The sequence below is a fragment of the Lutra lutra genome, chromosome 5 (assembly GCF_902655055.1).
Source record: "Lutra lutra chromosome 5, mLutLut1.2, whole genome shotgun sequence".
NCBI classification, from domain to species: Eukaryota; Metazoa; Chordata; class Mammalia; order Carnivora; family Mustelidae; genus Lutra; species Lutra lutra.
Genome location: NC_062282.1, coordinates 121,340,655 through 121,357,505, shown reverse-complemented (window position 1 = coordinate 121,357,505; position 16,851 = coordinate 121,340,655). Strand labels below are relative to the sequence as shown.

The following is a 16,851-nucleotide window of genomic DNA, read 5'->3' as shown; positions in this document are numbered from 1 at the left end:
CAGAAGATCGATGCTGATCAAGGACTGCCATGACTCGTGTGCTCCTGAGTTTCTCATAAACGGTTCTTTGTCACAAGCAGATTACTTATTATGTTACATTAAAGAAGACATAGCTGGAATGCAGGGGAATGGGAAGAGGAGAAGGAAGGAGAAAGAATGGTTCCTGGCTCAAATGTGTATAGAGGAATACTTTCCTTTCCTGGAGGAGTGATTCTTAATACCAGCATAATCAATCACCTTAGGAGTTTAATTAGTAGACAGACTCCCAAATCCAGTGCCAGCCACTCAGATTCACAAGCATCTGGTATGTGGCCTAGGAATCCCCATTTTTAACAAGTATCCCAGCCAGCTTCAATGCTAGTAGTACTGTTACTAAATTTCAAGAAACAACTGCTGTAAAAAGGTTTTTCTATAATCTCATCCAGCTGTGGTTGTTAAGATGCTCGATAGGGCACTTAATAGGCATATTATATATATTTATAGATATATATAATGAGAGACAGGAATTCCTTGAACTAGTGACTCTGGCACCATTATTATTAAGCGGTCAGTATACTTAAGAAAGATAGCAGGCAATAACCGTAGTCTTATTGTACAGATGAACCAATTTTCTGTTTCCATGAAAGGCTAGAGGAAGGGAAATAGAATTTCAATGCTGCATAAAACCTTTTGATAAAGCACATCAAAGAAATCCTTGACTCAGAGTTGTGCAATGTTGGCAAGTCTCCAGTTTAGAAAATCTTTAATATCAAGGCTTACTTATAGGTGTTTAGAGGCTGAACCAGGTAGCCTGTAAGATTTTTCACATTAGAATTTTGTCTCCAGATTACTTTACCCACACTAATTAGAAGCAATGCTTAATTTCAATGTTTAATTCCATAACCCTTATTTTCTATAAACATATCCTTGATTAGCAAGCTAATGCAGTTTTAAAAAATTTAATTATTGTGGATGCTGTTGAGCACTAATTAACAAAGGAAGGCTGTCAGGAATGGGATGCACTATTGTTAGCAGCTCCTTTTCACTTCTGAAATGCAATCACACAAATGAAGAATAACTCTGTTAGGAAAACAAGCTTAATTTTCCTAACTGCATGACAATGACGCTCCCTTGAATATTTTGCAAAGAATAGGTAAAAGAAAATAAAAATAATAAAACCTGCAACTAAATATAAAGTAAGTGTTCTTCTATAGAAAGTCTATGCTTTGTATTTGATTATTATAACTCTGCCTTCCTTATGCCACCCTAGTACAATTCCTCTTCCCAACTTCCATATACACACCTGCTTGCCCTGATGGTCCAAATGGGAAACTGATGTTTCCCATTGACCACACTGATAAGAGGCTTTTACCTAAAACTTCCTTTAAAAAACCGGAAGGAAGCAAGAATTTCAATAAAATGCTTCATAGAACAGAATTAGTTTCTGCATTAAGAAAATAGCCATTTCTGCTCAGCTAGTTAATTATTCCTTAATGTGGGCTGGCCAACATGGAAACACAATCTAAATGAGGTATTTATGATATTGGGCAAATAGAAATCTCGATTGTAAAGAATTCTGAAGATTATCATACTCAACCCCTTCATCTTACAGAGGAGTCACCTCAGGCCAAGGGAAATGAAGTGACTTGCTTAAGATCACATAGGTCTTTGGTAAGATATGGTTTGCTGTGCTTTCTATTACTCCCTATTCTGGCCTCATGATTTGAAATCACTTCTAATTGTCTGAATTGGTTATATGCCTGTATGCTTTCTTCCAACTCCTATCATTTTAGCTATGACGTAGAATTGGCTAGATAGTTTTTTGAAATATAAATATAAAAATCATGCTCCATCCACAGATGTTTTGACACAATAGGTTTAGGATGGGATTTAGGAATTTTCACTATTTATATGATTAACAGGTAATTATGATGCAAGCCATCTGGGACTCTTAAGTCTATGCACTCTATCAGTCCTCCCCAGAGTTAACTCTTATGTTTGTCAGGGGCTGAGATGGAAGAGAGAGAGAACTAGCCTACCAAGTATCAGGAGAACTGATTAAAGCAATAAATCAGAAATCAAAGAATTAAGCCTTTGTTAACTACAGTGTTTTAAGCAAGAGTCAAAAATCAGAGATAATGCTGACATCCCCCACCCCATTCCATTCTCCCCCATGGAAGAGTGTACAGTTGAAGGGGAGGTTGAAATAGTGCAGACATGGGGGTCATGTCACTGTTGAGGGAACCCCAAACGAAAGCCCTGCTAGTTGTATTTACTCTGGGGTGAGGCAAGAGTGAAGAATGAGAGGAAGGTACAGGGTACTGAGTCAGAGTGGGTAGAAGTGTCTTCAAGTTCTCTTCTTCCTTTCCCCAAAAGAGGCCTTGGGCACAGGCAGACACCTAAAGAAAACCTCTGCCCACCACCTTAGATAAGGTGACCTAGAAATGAAGGCACAAGGGGTGGGAATATAAATACGGGACGAGTTTGACTGGGTAGGGGGCCTAAGTCCTTGATGACAACTCCTTCCACGGACTACAGTGCATGGGCTGTGCACCCAGGCTGGCATGGGGAGAGCAGTTTCCCCAGAAAGCCTCCCAGGTAGAGCCTTTGTCATGCTTCTGAAGAGATCTGAAAATCACATGGGGGATTTTAACCAGAAACCAGACTCCTCAATGTTTAAGAAGGTACTGCCTCTTTTTTGTCAACAGGGATTGCTTAACCAGCACATTTTGGGCTCTGGGGGAAGAGAGCAAATTGAGCCAGATTCCCCTGATGGTTGTTACACAACTTAGTGCTAAGATGGAAAACCTAAAGACTACACACTTGGGTATTTATTTATTGAATAATACTTGATTGGCTTTTTAGAAACAACACAAGTCTCAAAGCTAAGGAAAAACTTGGGATCTTGAAAGAATCTAATGACAAATAGTAATAAGTTTTAAAATCATTGGGGCCACCTAACACTCAGGCATATTCAGTCATTCAACCAACCAACGTTTAATTCAGCATATACCCTGGGCCTGGCATTCTTCTGAATGGTACACACTGGAGAACTGGATAGATAAAAATCCCAGCCCTTCTTACAGCTAATTCTAGAAGGAGAGACGGATGTTACTAATATAGGAAACATATATATGAGTTGCACAGTAAGTTGGTTGGTGGTAAATACTATAAAAGAAAAAAAAAAAAAAGAACCAGGATAAGGGAGATCAGGAGTTTGTGAGGAGAACTGAAATTTTAAATAGAGTGATCCGGGAAGGGTGCATCTTCATTTTAACAGATCCAACATTCCCAAGTGTCTCTGATGTATCTTATATTGCTGATAAATTAATCTTACCAAGATTTCTGATTACACCATTTCTTGTTCAAAAATCCTTGATTCCCCATTGCCCAAGGGATACAGGGTAATCTCCTTTTCCTGGCATGCAAGGTCCTCACCATCGGGCTCAGTACTCTATCACCTTTTCCCTGCTCCCACCAACCAGACTACCCACTGTACTCCAGCCACATTCTACACTTTCCCCCTTGTAGGTTTTGTTCTCTCTTTTCCATCTCCCTTTTCCATCTCTCCACTCCCTGACATTCTACCCAATCTTCGAAGTTCAGACGGAACACTTCCTTCCAGCAAAGCTTTCCCAGATCTTCCATCCCCAGAATTCTTCCTCCTCTCAATTCCTGTAATATATGACACCATGAACACAGCAGTCAGCAGATACATTAGAGTTATACAAAGGCTTAGTTCCTTTGCTGGATTGTAAGCTTCCTAAAGACAAGAAAGAACCACCTCCTTCAATATCCCCAAAGTATTCAGTGTAGTACCTTGCAAGAGTGATCTCAAGTAGCTAAGAGTTTCTTGACAATTTGTTTAAATTTTTAATTACTGGAATTAGTTGTAGTCTACATTAGAACTACATTAGAATGTCGTTGATGTACAGTCTTATATGAGTTTCAGGTATAAAATATAGTGATACGACAGTTCCATGTATTACTCAGTGCTCAAGATAAGTATACTCTTAATTTTTATATATAAGGAAAAGAGGCAAAAGGATTTAAGGATAGGTAACCAGACTGTGTCTTTAAAATCTGAGTCTTCCTAAGAAAAATTCAAGGCCTCATCTGTGGGTACATAATGTTGAAAGTACCAACGCTATTAACAGATAGCAGAAGACTGAAGACATAAAGGAAGTGTTGGCATTTAAAATTTTTGTTCATTTAAATTTAAGTAATTAAAAATCAGGGGCCAAATCCGACATTTCTACTATATTGAAGACCAAATTTTACTCATAGTAGGAGCTTAACTTAGATGGGAGAAGTTTTCAGTATATATCTTAAATTCTGAATGAAAAGACATTCCAAAAGAAATACATACCAGAATTATACAAGTACACTTGCAAAGGGCACTTTATAATCTGTAAATAGAAGATGCTTGTTTCTAACACTTAATTTTACAAGGAAACATTTTTTTTGTCCCTTAAAAATATTCTGGGTCACTTCCCCTCCAGCCCAAATCTCACCTGGCGAGACATGCAGCACTTGGTTGTCTGGACCTCGGAGTATGACCCACTGGCCAATAACCCTGGATGGAAAAAGAATGGAGCAGGCTTGATGGTGAATAGTCGATTTGGATTTGGGTTGCTAAATGCCAAAGCTCTGGTGGATTTAGCTGATCCCAGGACCTGGACCAGTGTGCCTGAGAAGAAAGAGTGTGTGGTAAAGGATAACAACTTTGAGCCCAGGTGAGTGTTTGCAGGATTTTTAAAGAAATGTGTACCCATGGCAATATTTGATTATAATGTTTGTCACCCTGTCTATGTTTTTTCTTACCTACCCTTCTGAAGCGGATGGAGATAGCATTTGCCATAGTTCCCTGTGGGTCCATGGGAATCACTGAGAGATCGGAAATCTGCAAATCATGTTAGCATATTGCCCTTTTCCATTTCCTGGCCTACCTATATTCATATACCTATATAAGATGTATCGTTGTTTTATATATCACTAAGAAAAATCACTGCCAATTAAACTGTTACCAATGATCAGTTTGAAGATTGATCCCAAATTCAAAGATATTAAGATAATTTTTTTCAAAAAATGCATCTTAGAATTGACTAAATGCAATACTTGCCAACCAGCGTTATCCCAAACCTATTTCCAGAAGATCCTCACTTCATGCCACAGTACTATGTGATTCATGATTTCTCTTCTATGAGATATCCTCTACCATACTGCTTTTATGGAGACTATATCCAGCCTACCAGATCTGGCCACAGAAGCAGAATCTAGAGTGACTGTTTTGTTGATTCCATCAAGGCAACCATGATTTTACTAAAGACCCACTCACACAAAATGCCTGAGGGTGGGAGCCCTGGGGTACATTCATTATGGAGATAGTATCATTTCTGAAGAGGGTCGATTAGAGCAGTAATGGACCACTTTTTGATGGGTTCAAGGCAAACCTGCCATTCGACCCCACAGCAAAAAGTATTGTATTCTTGTATCTGTGTTCCTTAACACCTTCTTTTCTATTCTATCTTATTGTGGTAAGAACACTTAACATATGATCTACCCTCTTTAATCTTTAAGTGTACAACACATTACTGTTGATTCTAAGTACAGCTGTTATAAAGCTGATTTCTAGAACTTATTCATCTTGCTTAACTAAAATTTTATGTCCATTGATTAGTAACTCTATTTTCCCCTTCCCCTACCCCCACGCAACCACAATTCCACTTTTTGAATCTACAAATTTGACTATATGAGATACCTCATGTAAGTGGAACTATGTAGTATATCGCTCTCTGTGGCTTGTTTATTTTACTTAGCTTAATGTCTTCAAGATTTATCCATATTGCTGCACATTGCAGAATATCCTTTTTATTTTAAAGCTAATATTCCATTCCACATCTTCTCTATCCTTTCATCTGTTAATAGACACATCTTAGCTATTATGAATGGTGTTGCAATGAACACGAGATCCTAAGATCCTGTTTTCAATTATTTTGGATAAATATCCAGAGGTGGGATTGTTGGATCTCTTTTTTAATTTTTTTGAGAAGCCTCTATACTGTTTTCCATAGTGGCTATACCACTTTGCTTTCCCACTGATTGTGCAAGGGTTCAAATTTCTCCACATATTCTCCAACACTTGCTGTCTTTTGCCTTTTTTGGTAAGAGCCATTCTGATAGGTGTTTGGATTTGCATTTTCCTGATGATTAGTGAAGTTGAAAAATTCTTTTTTTCCATGTCAGCCATTGGTATGTCTTTTTTTAGAGAAATGTTTATTTAAGTAGTTGGCTCACTTTTTAGGCAGGTTATTAATTTTTTTTTTTTTTTTTGCTATTGAGCTGTAAGAGTTCTTTATATAGTTTATAAATTAACCTTTTATCAGATATATGGTTTGCAATATTTTCTCCTGATTTGTAGGTTGTCTTTTCATTTGGTTGATGGTCTTCTTTGATATGCAGAAGATTTTTAGCTTCATGTATTCCCAATTGTTTTGGTTGCCTGTGCTTTTGACACCTTAACCATGAAATCACTGCCAAGACAAATGTCATGAAGCTTCTTCCATATTTTTTCTTCTATACTTACAATTTCAGGTCTTGTGTGTAAGTTTTTACTCCATTTTGAGTTGATTTTTGTATGGCATTAGATATGTGTCCAGTTTCATTATTTTGCATGTGGATATCCAGTTTTCCCAGCACCCTTAGCTGAAGAGACTCCTCTTTCCCCATTGAGTATTCTTGGCATCCTTGTTGAAGATTAGTTGACCATATACACATGGGTTTAACTCTAAGTTCTCTTTTGTTACATTGGTCTATGTCTGTCTTTATGCCAGTACTATACTGTTTAGATTATTGTAGTTTTGAAATATATTTTCAAATGAGGAATTGTAATGCCTCCAGTTTTGTTCTTTTTCAGGGTTGTTTTGGCTATTTGTAGTTTTTTGTGAACCATAAAAAGTATAGAATTTTTAATTTTTTAATTATTTTTTATTTTTTAAATTTCTATAATAACCTTTTTATTTTTATTTTTATTTTTTTATTTCTGTAATAACCTTTTTTATTTTTTTATTTTTTATTTTTTTATTTCTGTAATAACCTTTAGCATTTATACTTTATAGTTACTTCTGAATTGGGTTCTAGTCATTAACAGGGAGAGCTTAGCTAACTATCTAAGCAAGACTAATGTGTATATATTTGCCTAAAATGCAAAGAAGAAATGATGTACTTTATTCAGTGATTAAAAAAAAAATGTATTTAGAGCCCTGAAAGGTAATGGAGAAGTTATCATTGAAATTCCAACAAGAGCCTGTGAAGGACAAGAAAATGCCATCAAGTCCCTGGAACATGTGCAATTTGAAGCAACGATTGAATATTCCCGAAGAGGAGACCTTCATGTTACACTCACTTCTGCTGCTGGTAAACCTTTTAAAAATATCTCATTTATTCTAAAGCATTTGTTTACATTTTTAAGAATATATTGAATGAACTTAAATCCATGGTTTTCTTTTTATTTATATTACTGAGTTTCCCAATAGATGTTTTTCAGGGCTTAAAAAAGTGTGCCTATTTTTCATTTTTCTTGCCATCAGAACTCTGCCTACTCATTCCCACTTGTCCTTTGATAAGCAGAGAATAAGGTATATTCAAATAATATCAATTAATCTTTCTGATTTTAAAATGTTCTCATTTTTATCATTCATTTAATATCATTCATTTCTCTTAGGTAACACATTAGTGAAAGTTACTCTGATAGTTAATAATGCTGACAGATATATCAGACACATCCTAGGTATCAACTGAAAAATTAGGAATTCTGATCCACGAAAGAGGACTGAGAAAACTAACAAATAGTCCATGATGATATTGTAAAGGCCATACGATATTATACACAGGCAATTACCCTTCCCTGAGAAAGTACTAACTCAGATGAGATCATGGATGGGGAAGAGCTTGTGAACCATGAAATATAATCCAACCAGGAAATGCTTCCTAATCCTCTTTCATGTTTTAGTAGGATTCACCTAACTAAATTCAATTGCTATAGGCTACATATGAGGAAGGATGAGCTCTCTTTATCATCTCCTTCCAGGATATAAACTTCCGAGAGGTTTGGACTGGACTCTGTTAATTTTGGAGTTATGCTTTCTAGATATATTGAAGTTGGCCTGAAGTATGGGTGGGATGTTTTCTCATTGGTGGCCCTAGTATGAATTTGACCGTTTCATTTTGAGATATATAGAGAGAGCTTAAATTTGAAAACTTAGGTTTAACAATTAGTACTAATACTAGACAGGAAATTACTAAGTTGATATAGCTTTATTTTTTTAGGTCTACACTAAAACATATTTTAGATCTTTGACTCTATAGTTTATAAATGTAGTTCGATGGATTCTCCTTATTCAAATAAACCTTAATCAATATATTCATTCAATATTTTACCAAAATATTTATTGAGAATTTATTATATGCCAGGCAATATGCTAACTGCTATGGATAAAAACATTTTTTTAAATGAATGTCTCTATCCTGCTCTTATAAAAAAAGGGAAAGTTAGGGGGGCTAATCTCTCCCATTTTTCATTTTCAGTTAGCAGATGCTAGAGTTTATCCTATTTTTAGAGTTGTTAGGACATTCATTAACTGATGTTTGCTCTATGAAAATAGGGACCAGCGCTGTACTGTTGGCTGAAAGAGAGCGGGATACATCTCCTAATGGCTTTAAGAATTGGGACTTCATGTCTGTTCACACGTGGGGAGAGAATCCCATAGGTACCTGGACTTTGCGAATTACAGACATGGTAAGTATAAATGAAAAGATAGAGGACCGCAGGCTCACTTTCAAACATTTTGAAGTCCTTTAAGTTTCGTATCATCATTCATCAAGGCCGTAAGGAACTCTGGGCACTCCCTAGTAAAGTAAGGAAAAGGTGTAGTGTTTCAATCTCTGCCCCCTTAGCTCCTTATTATTTCTTTCTTTTTTTTTTTTTTTAAGATTTTATTTATTTATTTGACAGAGAGAAATCACAAGTAGACGGAGAGGCAGGCAGAGAGAGAGAGAGAGGGAAGCAGGCTTCCTGCTGAGCAGAGAGCCCGATGTGGGACTCGATCCCAGGACCCTGAGATCATGACCTGAGCCGAAGGCAGCGGCTTAACCCACTGAGCCACCCAGGCGCCCCACTTAGCTCCTTAGATTGGTTGGATCGATTGACTAAATAAATAAATAAGACATATTATAAGAAAGAAAAGAAGATACATTGGTTAGTAATATTACAGTGTGACAAATCCAGGTGTTCCAAAGTCAGAATGCAGCCAGCCCCACGACATGCTCAGCCACCAGAATCACCTGTACTAACAAAGATAATGAAATGCTACAAAACCTTTGCTATGACATTCTGCTGGGGTCACATGAAGAAATTCTTATCAATATTTACTGCAGTGCTATTTACTAGTTGGACAAGGTATCTTATTCAATATGACGTCTTTGTTTTGTTTTGTTTCAGTTATGAAACAAGCTGAAAAGCATTTCTCATTTCTCTTTCACTGTTTACTAACACTCTTTGGTATATTTCTAAAATTGTAACTCACAGTGACAAAAATAGAGTAAGGAGTGTCTGAACAAAAAGCCAAAAACATCTGAATTATCTACCTTTGCATCATTTCTCCAGCATTTTTCACAGCCTGAGCACATTAATGAATAGGGCTCTGGTCTGACCTTTCCCCAGATAGAAATGTTACAAGTTATCAGCACTAGATTTCAAAATCTAGATAAACTATTTAAAAATAATTGATTTTAGGGCGCCTGGGTGGCTCAGTGGGTTAAGCCGCTGCCTTCGGCTCAGGTCATGATCTCAGGGTCCTGGGATCGAGTCCCACATCGGGTTCTCTGCTCAGCGGAGATCCTGCTTCCCTCTCTCTCTCTCTGCCTGCCTCTCCATCTACTTGTGATCTCTCTCTGTCAAATAAATAAATAAAATCTTTAAAAAAAATAATTGATTTTAAATTTCTGAAGATCTCCATTTAATTAATACAAATTCTATAGTCATTGTTCCTTTTTTTTATTTGAGAGTACCTTTCTCCTAAAGACTGCTAAAATTGTAATTTAGAACCCGAATCTGTAAAATTCCTACTTCCTTAGAGAGAGCAAGAAGTGGTCCTATTCTTGAACTTGACCTCTGCTCTTTAACTCAGTTTTTTTTAAGGTTACTTTATTTATTTTATACAGAATGAGTGAACAGGAGCAGGAGGGGCAGTGGGAGAGGAAGAGGGAATCTCAAGCTGACTTCTCACTGAGCATGGAGCCCATTGTGGGGCTTCATCTCATCACCCTGAGATCATGACCTGAGTCAAAATCAAGAGTCAGACGGTTAACTGACTGTGCCACCAAGGTGCCCCAACCCAATTTTTAAGAAAACTAAGAAAATATGTTTATCAAGATGAGACTATTTTATATCAAGTCTATAAAATCTGACTTTACACTTGCAGACTTTTTTTTTTAGATATTTTACATTTCAGCATATTATTTTTAGCATAAATTGTTGAGCTTCTGAAAATCATTACTGTTTCCATAAATATACAGTTTTTAAGGGCTGGTTAATACTGAAGGCTATTCATAATGCTTGGTAGAGGCTTTTTTCCTCCCCACTGGAATGTTTCTACAAGTTGATAATTATTAAATATAATGCTATTTATAGAAGGTAAAGTCAACTTTCCAAGAACAGACTAGAAAAGAACATTCATGTAAAGAGTTCTGCTTTTTTAATCAAATGAAGCAAATAATCATGCTTTAAATCCTTCAACCTATAAAATGCCATTTTTCATGGCAACAGTAAATCCAGTGACTTGCTTCTGTGTACAGAGCGCTCTACCCATGGAATGTTCTGAATTTTTAAATTAGATCTTAATAGTTATTTCTAAGGAGTTTGACGTTTCTTAGAACACATCCTAAAATTATGTGTATGCTTATTCCTTAGTCTGGAAGAGTGCAAAATGAAGGAAGAATTGTCAACTGGAAACTGATTTTGCATGGGACCTCTTCTCAGCCAGAACACATGAAACAGCCTCGTGTGTACACTTCCTACAATACTGTTCAGAATGACAGAAGAGGAGTGGAGAAGATGGTGGACGCAGGGGAGGTCTGTGGGGCTCTGTACCTGAGGGTTCTTGGCACACTCTTCTTTGAACCCTAATCAAAATGTAGTGAGGGGAGCTAGATCTAACTTTCAGGCAGGGAGTAAATCAAACATGGGTGGAGAGGAAAGGGAAGGGAGGGCTAAACCATTTTCCATAAAGGTCTAATATTTCTTAAGTTTATTCTTTTGTCCAGAATTTAGAAATTAAAATTGCTGAATTCAAAATTATGAAATCCTCTGACATAACTTTTCTCCGTTTATGAACTAACAAATTGTAAAGACAGCTCTCTTTATGCACAATCACACATGCCTAACATCTGTATTACACTTGGTTTTTAAGTTTTTGATTTGTTTTGTTTGTTTGACACTGTGCCATTTCATCAGTGACCCCTCTAACCTAGAGAAGGTTAGAAGGTTAGAAGGTTAGAAGGCATTAGTATGTTCATTTTCCAAAAAGAAAAACAAGGCTCAGCTAACCAAGTCTTATAGGCTTCTCTTTACTAATTCCTTAGCTGACATTTCTTGGCAGCTCCAAGGGAAGCTACTGAATCACAATTTCTCTGAGAAAATTTCATAGGATAGCTAGTCAGTCATTCCCATTCCTGTCAGTGTCGGCTCACTGAGGTTGCTGGCTTCTCCCTTATCAGACAGTGGGCAGGCATCCCATTTTCTTTATCTTTTAATCACCCAGCATCTAGCACAGAGCCTCAGATGTAAGAAGTAGGTTATCAGAATTCCCAGAATGAGTTTTCCTGACGTCTGACTCGGTGATGGGTATTTTGGAAGATACAAAGACATAATATTTATTTAAGAAACTTATAAACTAGCTGTGTGAGGTCCTCAGCTCAGATTCTGCCTCCATTTATATCCTGCAAAGTATCTCCCCTCTGTTCCTCCCCCGCTTTCCAAGGACCTTCTCTTCACAATCCCAGAGGCAAGCTGACTTTGTGGGTATTTCTCCCTCCAAGATTCCTTAAGGACTATTAATGAGACATAGTAGTTGTGAAAACGTTGAGATACTTCCACAATGGTTGACAAAGAGCTTCTTCTTTGCTCTATCCAGTCCTGCCCTAGCCAGTCCATCACCCTAGTCTCTCCCAAGACCCCTTTTTAAAACTCAGGGGCTGAAAGGGTAGCTCCTGACAGAACAAGGGGCCTCCAGGAAACTTCTTCCACATGTAGCACTGTTAGTGCCTTCTCTAGGACTTATTAAATATTTTAATATCATCCCAAAACATGGGCAGGGAGGAAAGGGAGTAGGAATGGTCAACTATTTACTTTTCATAAGATGAAGCTATATTAAAAATTTTTTTCTTTTCATCCAAAATTTATAAATTTAAATTAACAAATTCAAATTTATTAAATACCCTGAAATGAATTCTACTACAGCAGGCTGACAAATGAAGGAGACCAATACATACATCATCTCATTCAGTCTTCAAAACCACCAGACATTAAAGTATTCTTGGTCCCATTTTATAGGCGAAGTTCAGAGAGATGAAACAGGTGTCAGGGGTATCAGTAAGCACAAAAATTAAGACTGATCCCTGAGTTAGTATGTTTCTAAGCCTCATGCTCCCTCTGCTTCTCCAGTGGTCTCCCATGGAGTAGACAGTAGGCATGGGCCAAATCTGGCTTGCTTCGCTCTAAAGAGGACTTTTCTTCCTTTTGTCGGTGGCATTCTGTGTTTTAGGAGCAGCCCACGCAAGAGAACCTGAAAAAGAACCCCCTTGCATCAAAAAGCCCCAACGGTGGCAGTTCCGGGGGCAGAAGGGATGAGCTGGTGGAGGCAGCCCCATCGGAGGCTATGCTGAGACTCCTGCAAAGTGCTTTCAGCAAAAACTCACCCCCAAAGCAATCACCAAAGAAGTCTCCAAGTGCAAAGCTCCACATCCCTTACGAAAATTTCTATGAAGCTCTGGAAAAGCTGAACAAGCCTTCCCAGCTTAAAGACTCCGAGGATAGTTTATATAATGACTACGTTGATGTTTTCTATAACACGAAACCTTATAAGCACAGAGACGACCGGCTGCTGCAGGCTCTGGTGGACATTCTGAGGGAAGAAAATTGACATCTGTGTGTGGTCCTGAGTTGGAAATACTCATGCTTCCTCCTTCCCCTTAGATTTTTGCCTGTGTCTGAAGTGGTTGCTTTTGCCATTGGTTCTTATGCTTATAATATCCTTTGGTGGTACTTTTGCTTTTGCTTCCCAAACTAGACATGTAAAAGGGACGAGCTCAGGTTGAAAATCCCACTTCTGAATTGATCATGGCTCCTTCAAAACATATCTTCCCTGCGTGCACAAGTGAAATGTTTTGTTCTTTCTGGAGCCACAGTTCATTTTGCTTATGGTCCTCACACCACACTAGAATGCCTCCTTGAGCCCTCCCATTTCATTTCTCAAAAGAAAAGGCATCCCCTGGACTAGAGATTAATTTGAAGACGTAATCTGCAAAGAATGAGAGCAAAGAAAACTGCTCTTATGACTTGTCCCTTGTCTTTGCCACATGGTTCTTTGAACTGTGATGCCCAAGTGGGTTTAGAAAATTTCTAAGTGAAAGAGTTCACAATTAGACCCATTCCCTTGGCTTTTCTACCTCCTAGTACTACACATTCAGGGAGTGGTCATTTGGCCATTTTGGGAAGAAGGAGAGTCATCGAGATCCAGAAACAGTCCTCAAAATCTGTGTTACCCAGTTTGAGCACTTTTAGACCATTTTTCTTTGCTTGGTGAGCTGTGTAGAGGGCTCTGTGACTCTAAAGGTGTCCAGGACCTGTGTGTGCTCTGTCCCCTTATGGAGGTTTCCCCTTATGAAGGTTTTTGTTACCATTTCCTTTCTCAGCCACAAGCTACATACTGAGAGAACTAATCCATATTACTTTCTTAGAATAAAACTTACACTTGGGACTTGGCAAATTCCTAGTCATATATTTTTTTTAACAATACTAGCAGGAAACCACTCACGACACAGAGAACCAACATAAACAGGAAAATATTTATAATGGGGAGATTTTTCTTTTAAATTATATTCATTCGAACAGGTTTTTCTGGATCTTTAAGTCTGGGTGTTCATTCCTTGCCGCTGAAGGCTCTTCCCCAATCTCACAGCTGATAGTGTTCAATTGTTTACCAAATTGCTTCCAGGATTTAACTCAAGAGGCCACAAACTCCAGTCCACAGGTCCCATTTGTCCCTCAGGTAGATTTTGTTCAGCATGTCAAATGATTTCAAAATGTGAGTGATTACTGAAAATATGAAATTTCACATAAAGTTTGATTCTCAGACCCATTTTCCCTCCTGGCAATAGTTGGCTAGTGCTGCATAGCAGCTGCCCAGCCAGATTTGAGTGCCGGGTTCCCGATGTGCCCCGCTCCGTGTTGCTCACTGTAGCAACCTCAACCCTACCGGTCGGCACCCAACAAGCATTCCATTTTTCCCACTGCTGCATGAAACAACACATACAGAGTGTAAATGCATTCAGAAAAAAAAAAAATCATCTACTTCTTTCAGGTAAGATCTGTATAATCAATAACTATGAAAACTTGCCATGATGATCCGGTTAAATTATAGGTGGAGAAAAATGGCATTTGAGACCCCTAAAAGTACCTCTGAAATCCAGTTTGATATATTTGTTTCATTTCGCCTCCCCTGAATACCGTTTATACCGAATTCACGAGCTGCCAACCCCTAGCTTCCCAATTTCTAGGCGCTCACAAAGGCTCATGTCACCTACAATGCCGGCATTCTCCCACTGCATTTGTTGTTCGTAATTCTTTCGTAAAGTTGGAACTTCAGGATGCTACAGATGAACTAGCAGAAAAAGAAGACTAGAGTCTGTCACTTGCTATGGTTTGAAGTGTGGTGGGTAAGACCAAGCTTCACCTCCTAGTCTACCACTTGTATTTGTGCACAAGAGGAGTATCTGCAGAGCAATCCCCGTGATGCTTCAAGGATGTTTTTCTCAAACAGCTGCAGTATCGCTCTATCCTTAGAAGTCTCACATGTTGTTTGAGACAGAGTGTTGGACAGAATTTTGAAAATTGCAGCACATCAAGAAGTATTAAAGCCAGAAAGAACCAGAGAGTTATTAGTTAAGTTGTCAACTAAAAAAACAAAGCTAAGACCCAGAGAGGCCAATGAATAGTAATAAACAAAAATTCTTCTTTTCCCCTTTCCTACTCTCATGCTCACTGTATGAAGCTTTCTTTTTTTATCCTTCTAACGTATCTTTTCCTGGTTAAGATGCCAACCAACGCATTGGATTGTAGCCAAAGTTTCACCCTAGAGAAGCTTTAATATTTAAATAAAGTCATGTTTGAATGTTTCCAACCTGGAGTATATTGTTCAGGCATAATGTATTTTTGTCAGTCTTTCTCAGTGCCTGTGTGGATTTTTGTGAAAATGTAAAAGAAGAAACTTATATAATAATTCCCTCGGAATTTTAAACTCTATTTTCTTTACAGGTATTTATAATGTACCAATGCTTTTATCAGAATTTTAAAAGGCATAATAAATTATGTTAAAGAACCAAAAATTTCCTGAGAATAAGAAAGTTTCATCCAATAAAATATTTTTGAAAGGCATGTTCCTCTGTCAGTGAAAAAAAAAGTATAACATGTATGTGTTGCGATATTAAAAGTGACATTTGTCTAATAGCCTAATACAATGTGTAGTTGAATTTAACATGTGTTGTCTTAGCATTTTTAAGGGAACTCCCACATTACACACTTGATGTATTAACCAGAATATGTAAAATATGCTTATACATAAGAATAAATGGTTTCTCACTAAGTCAAAAAGGAAAAAAAGCTCATGTTTCCAACAAAAACAAGATCCCCTTCTCTTACTGTGTTTTCCAAATGAACTGTAAAAAAAGAAAAGTTGAGGGTTTATATTAAGATGCTAATTTCGTTTGAGAAAAATGGGCTTTCTCAAAGGCAATTTAAGAATTTACCTTAATAAGTATTTTCATTTTCCTTCATAGCTCAGTCTTTTACTTTTTTCACAACATCCAAAGTTATAGGACTGAGCCTTCACTGAAGTGTTGAGGAAAAAAAGAACAAAAACTAAAGGACTGACTATGTGTGAAAGGACTAGCAACAGTTTGTAAAAAATGATTTCTTTATAGGCCAGCTACAGTAGCTCAACATTTGACTCTCCCCAGAGGCCACTTCATCAGAAACTTCCAACTTCCAACTTTGATCTCCCATCCTCAGGTCCACATCCCTCTCCTGCCTCAAACCTCCATCGCTAGAATGACCACCCTACTACTTCAGAACCTGACCTCTTCCTCCCAAGGGGGTTGGTTTTTCCCCAGACTCCATTCCTTTCTCCCGAATCATAAATACTCAGTCAAACTAAAATAATTTTTTCAAGAATTCCAGAAGAACACTTCTATCTGGCTTTTGTCCTTGAAATCCAGCCATCTTCAAAGTCTACCCACTAGGAGAGCTGAAGATAGCTCTCTATTTTGCTTTGAATGCCCATGAGGTAATATTTTAGATTAGCCATATGCAGGCTGCAAGTACAAATCCAAATACATATGAAGATAAATGTTAATTCTTAAATACAATTTCAAATCCATAAGGAAGAAGAATAATGTTTTCCTAACCGCCTCCTAATTTTGCAAGGCTACAGTACTAATACACATGATGATGATGATTATTTTCTCCACTCCCTCAACCCCTGTGGACCGGGTATAGTTTCCTGGGCCATCCATGTTGAGCTTGACCCAGTGATTAAT

At 37.7% G+C, this 16,851-nt stretch overlaps 1 protein-coding gene across 1 annotated transcript in view; it reads left to right on the top strand.

Annotated features, from left to right (window-relative positions):
• The window catches only part of PCSK1 (proprotein convertase subtilisin/kexin type 1), a 43,768-nt gene extending 28,511 nt beyond the window's left edge, over positions 1-15,257 (top strand). Inside the window, exons 11-15 of the mRNA XM_047731434.1 lie at positions 4,482-4,715; positions 7,238-7,395; positions 8,643-8,776; positions 10,949-11,110; positions 12,801-15,257. Of these exons, the coding sequence (XP_047587390.1) occupies positions 4,482-4,715; positions 7,238-7,395; positions 8,643-8,776; positions 10,949-11,110; positions 12,801-13,178 (1,066 nt within the window). The 3' untranslated portion in view covers positions 13,179-15,257. The remainder of the gene's footprint in view (positions 1-4,481; positions 4,716-7,237; positions 7,396-8,642; positions 8,777-10,948; positions 11,111-12,800) is intronic.
• Positions 15,258-16,851: the final 1,594 nt, after the last annotated feature.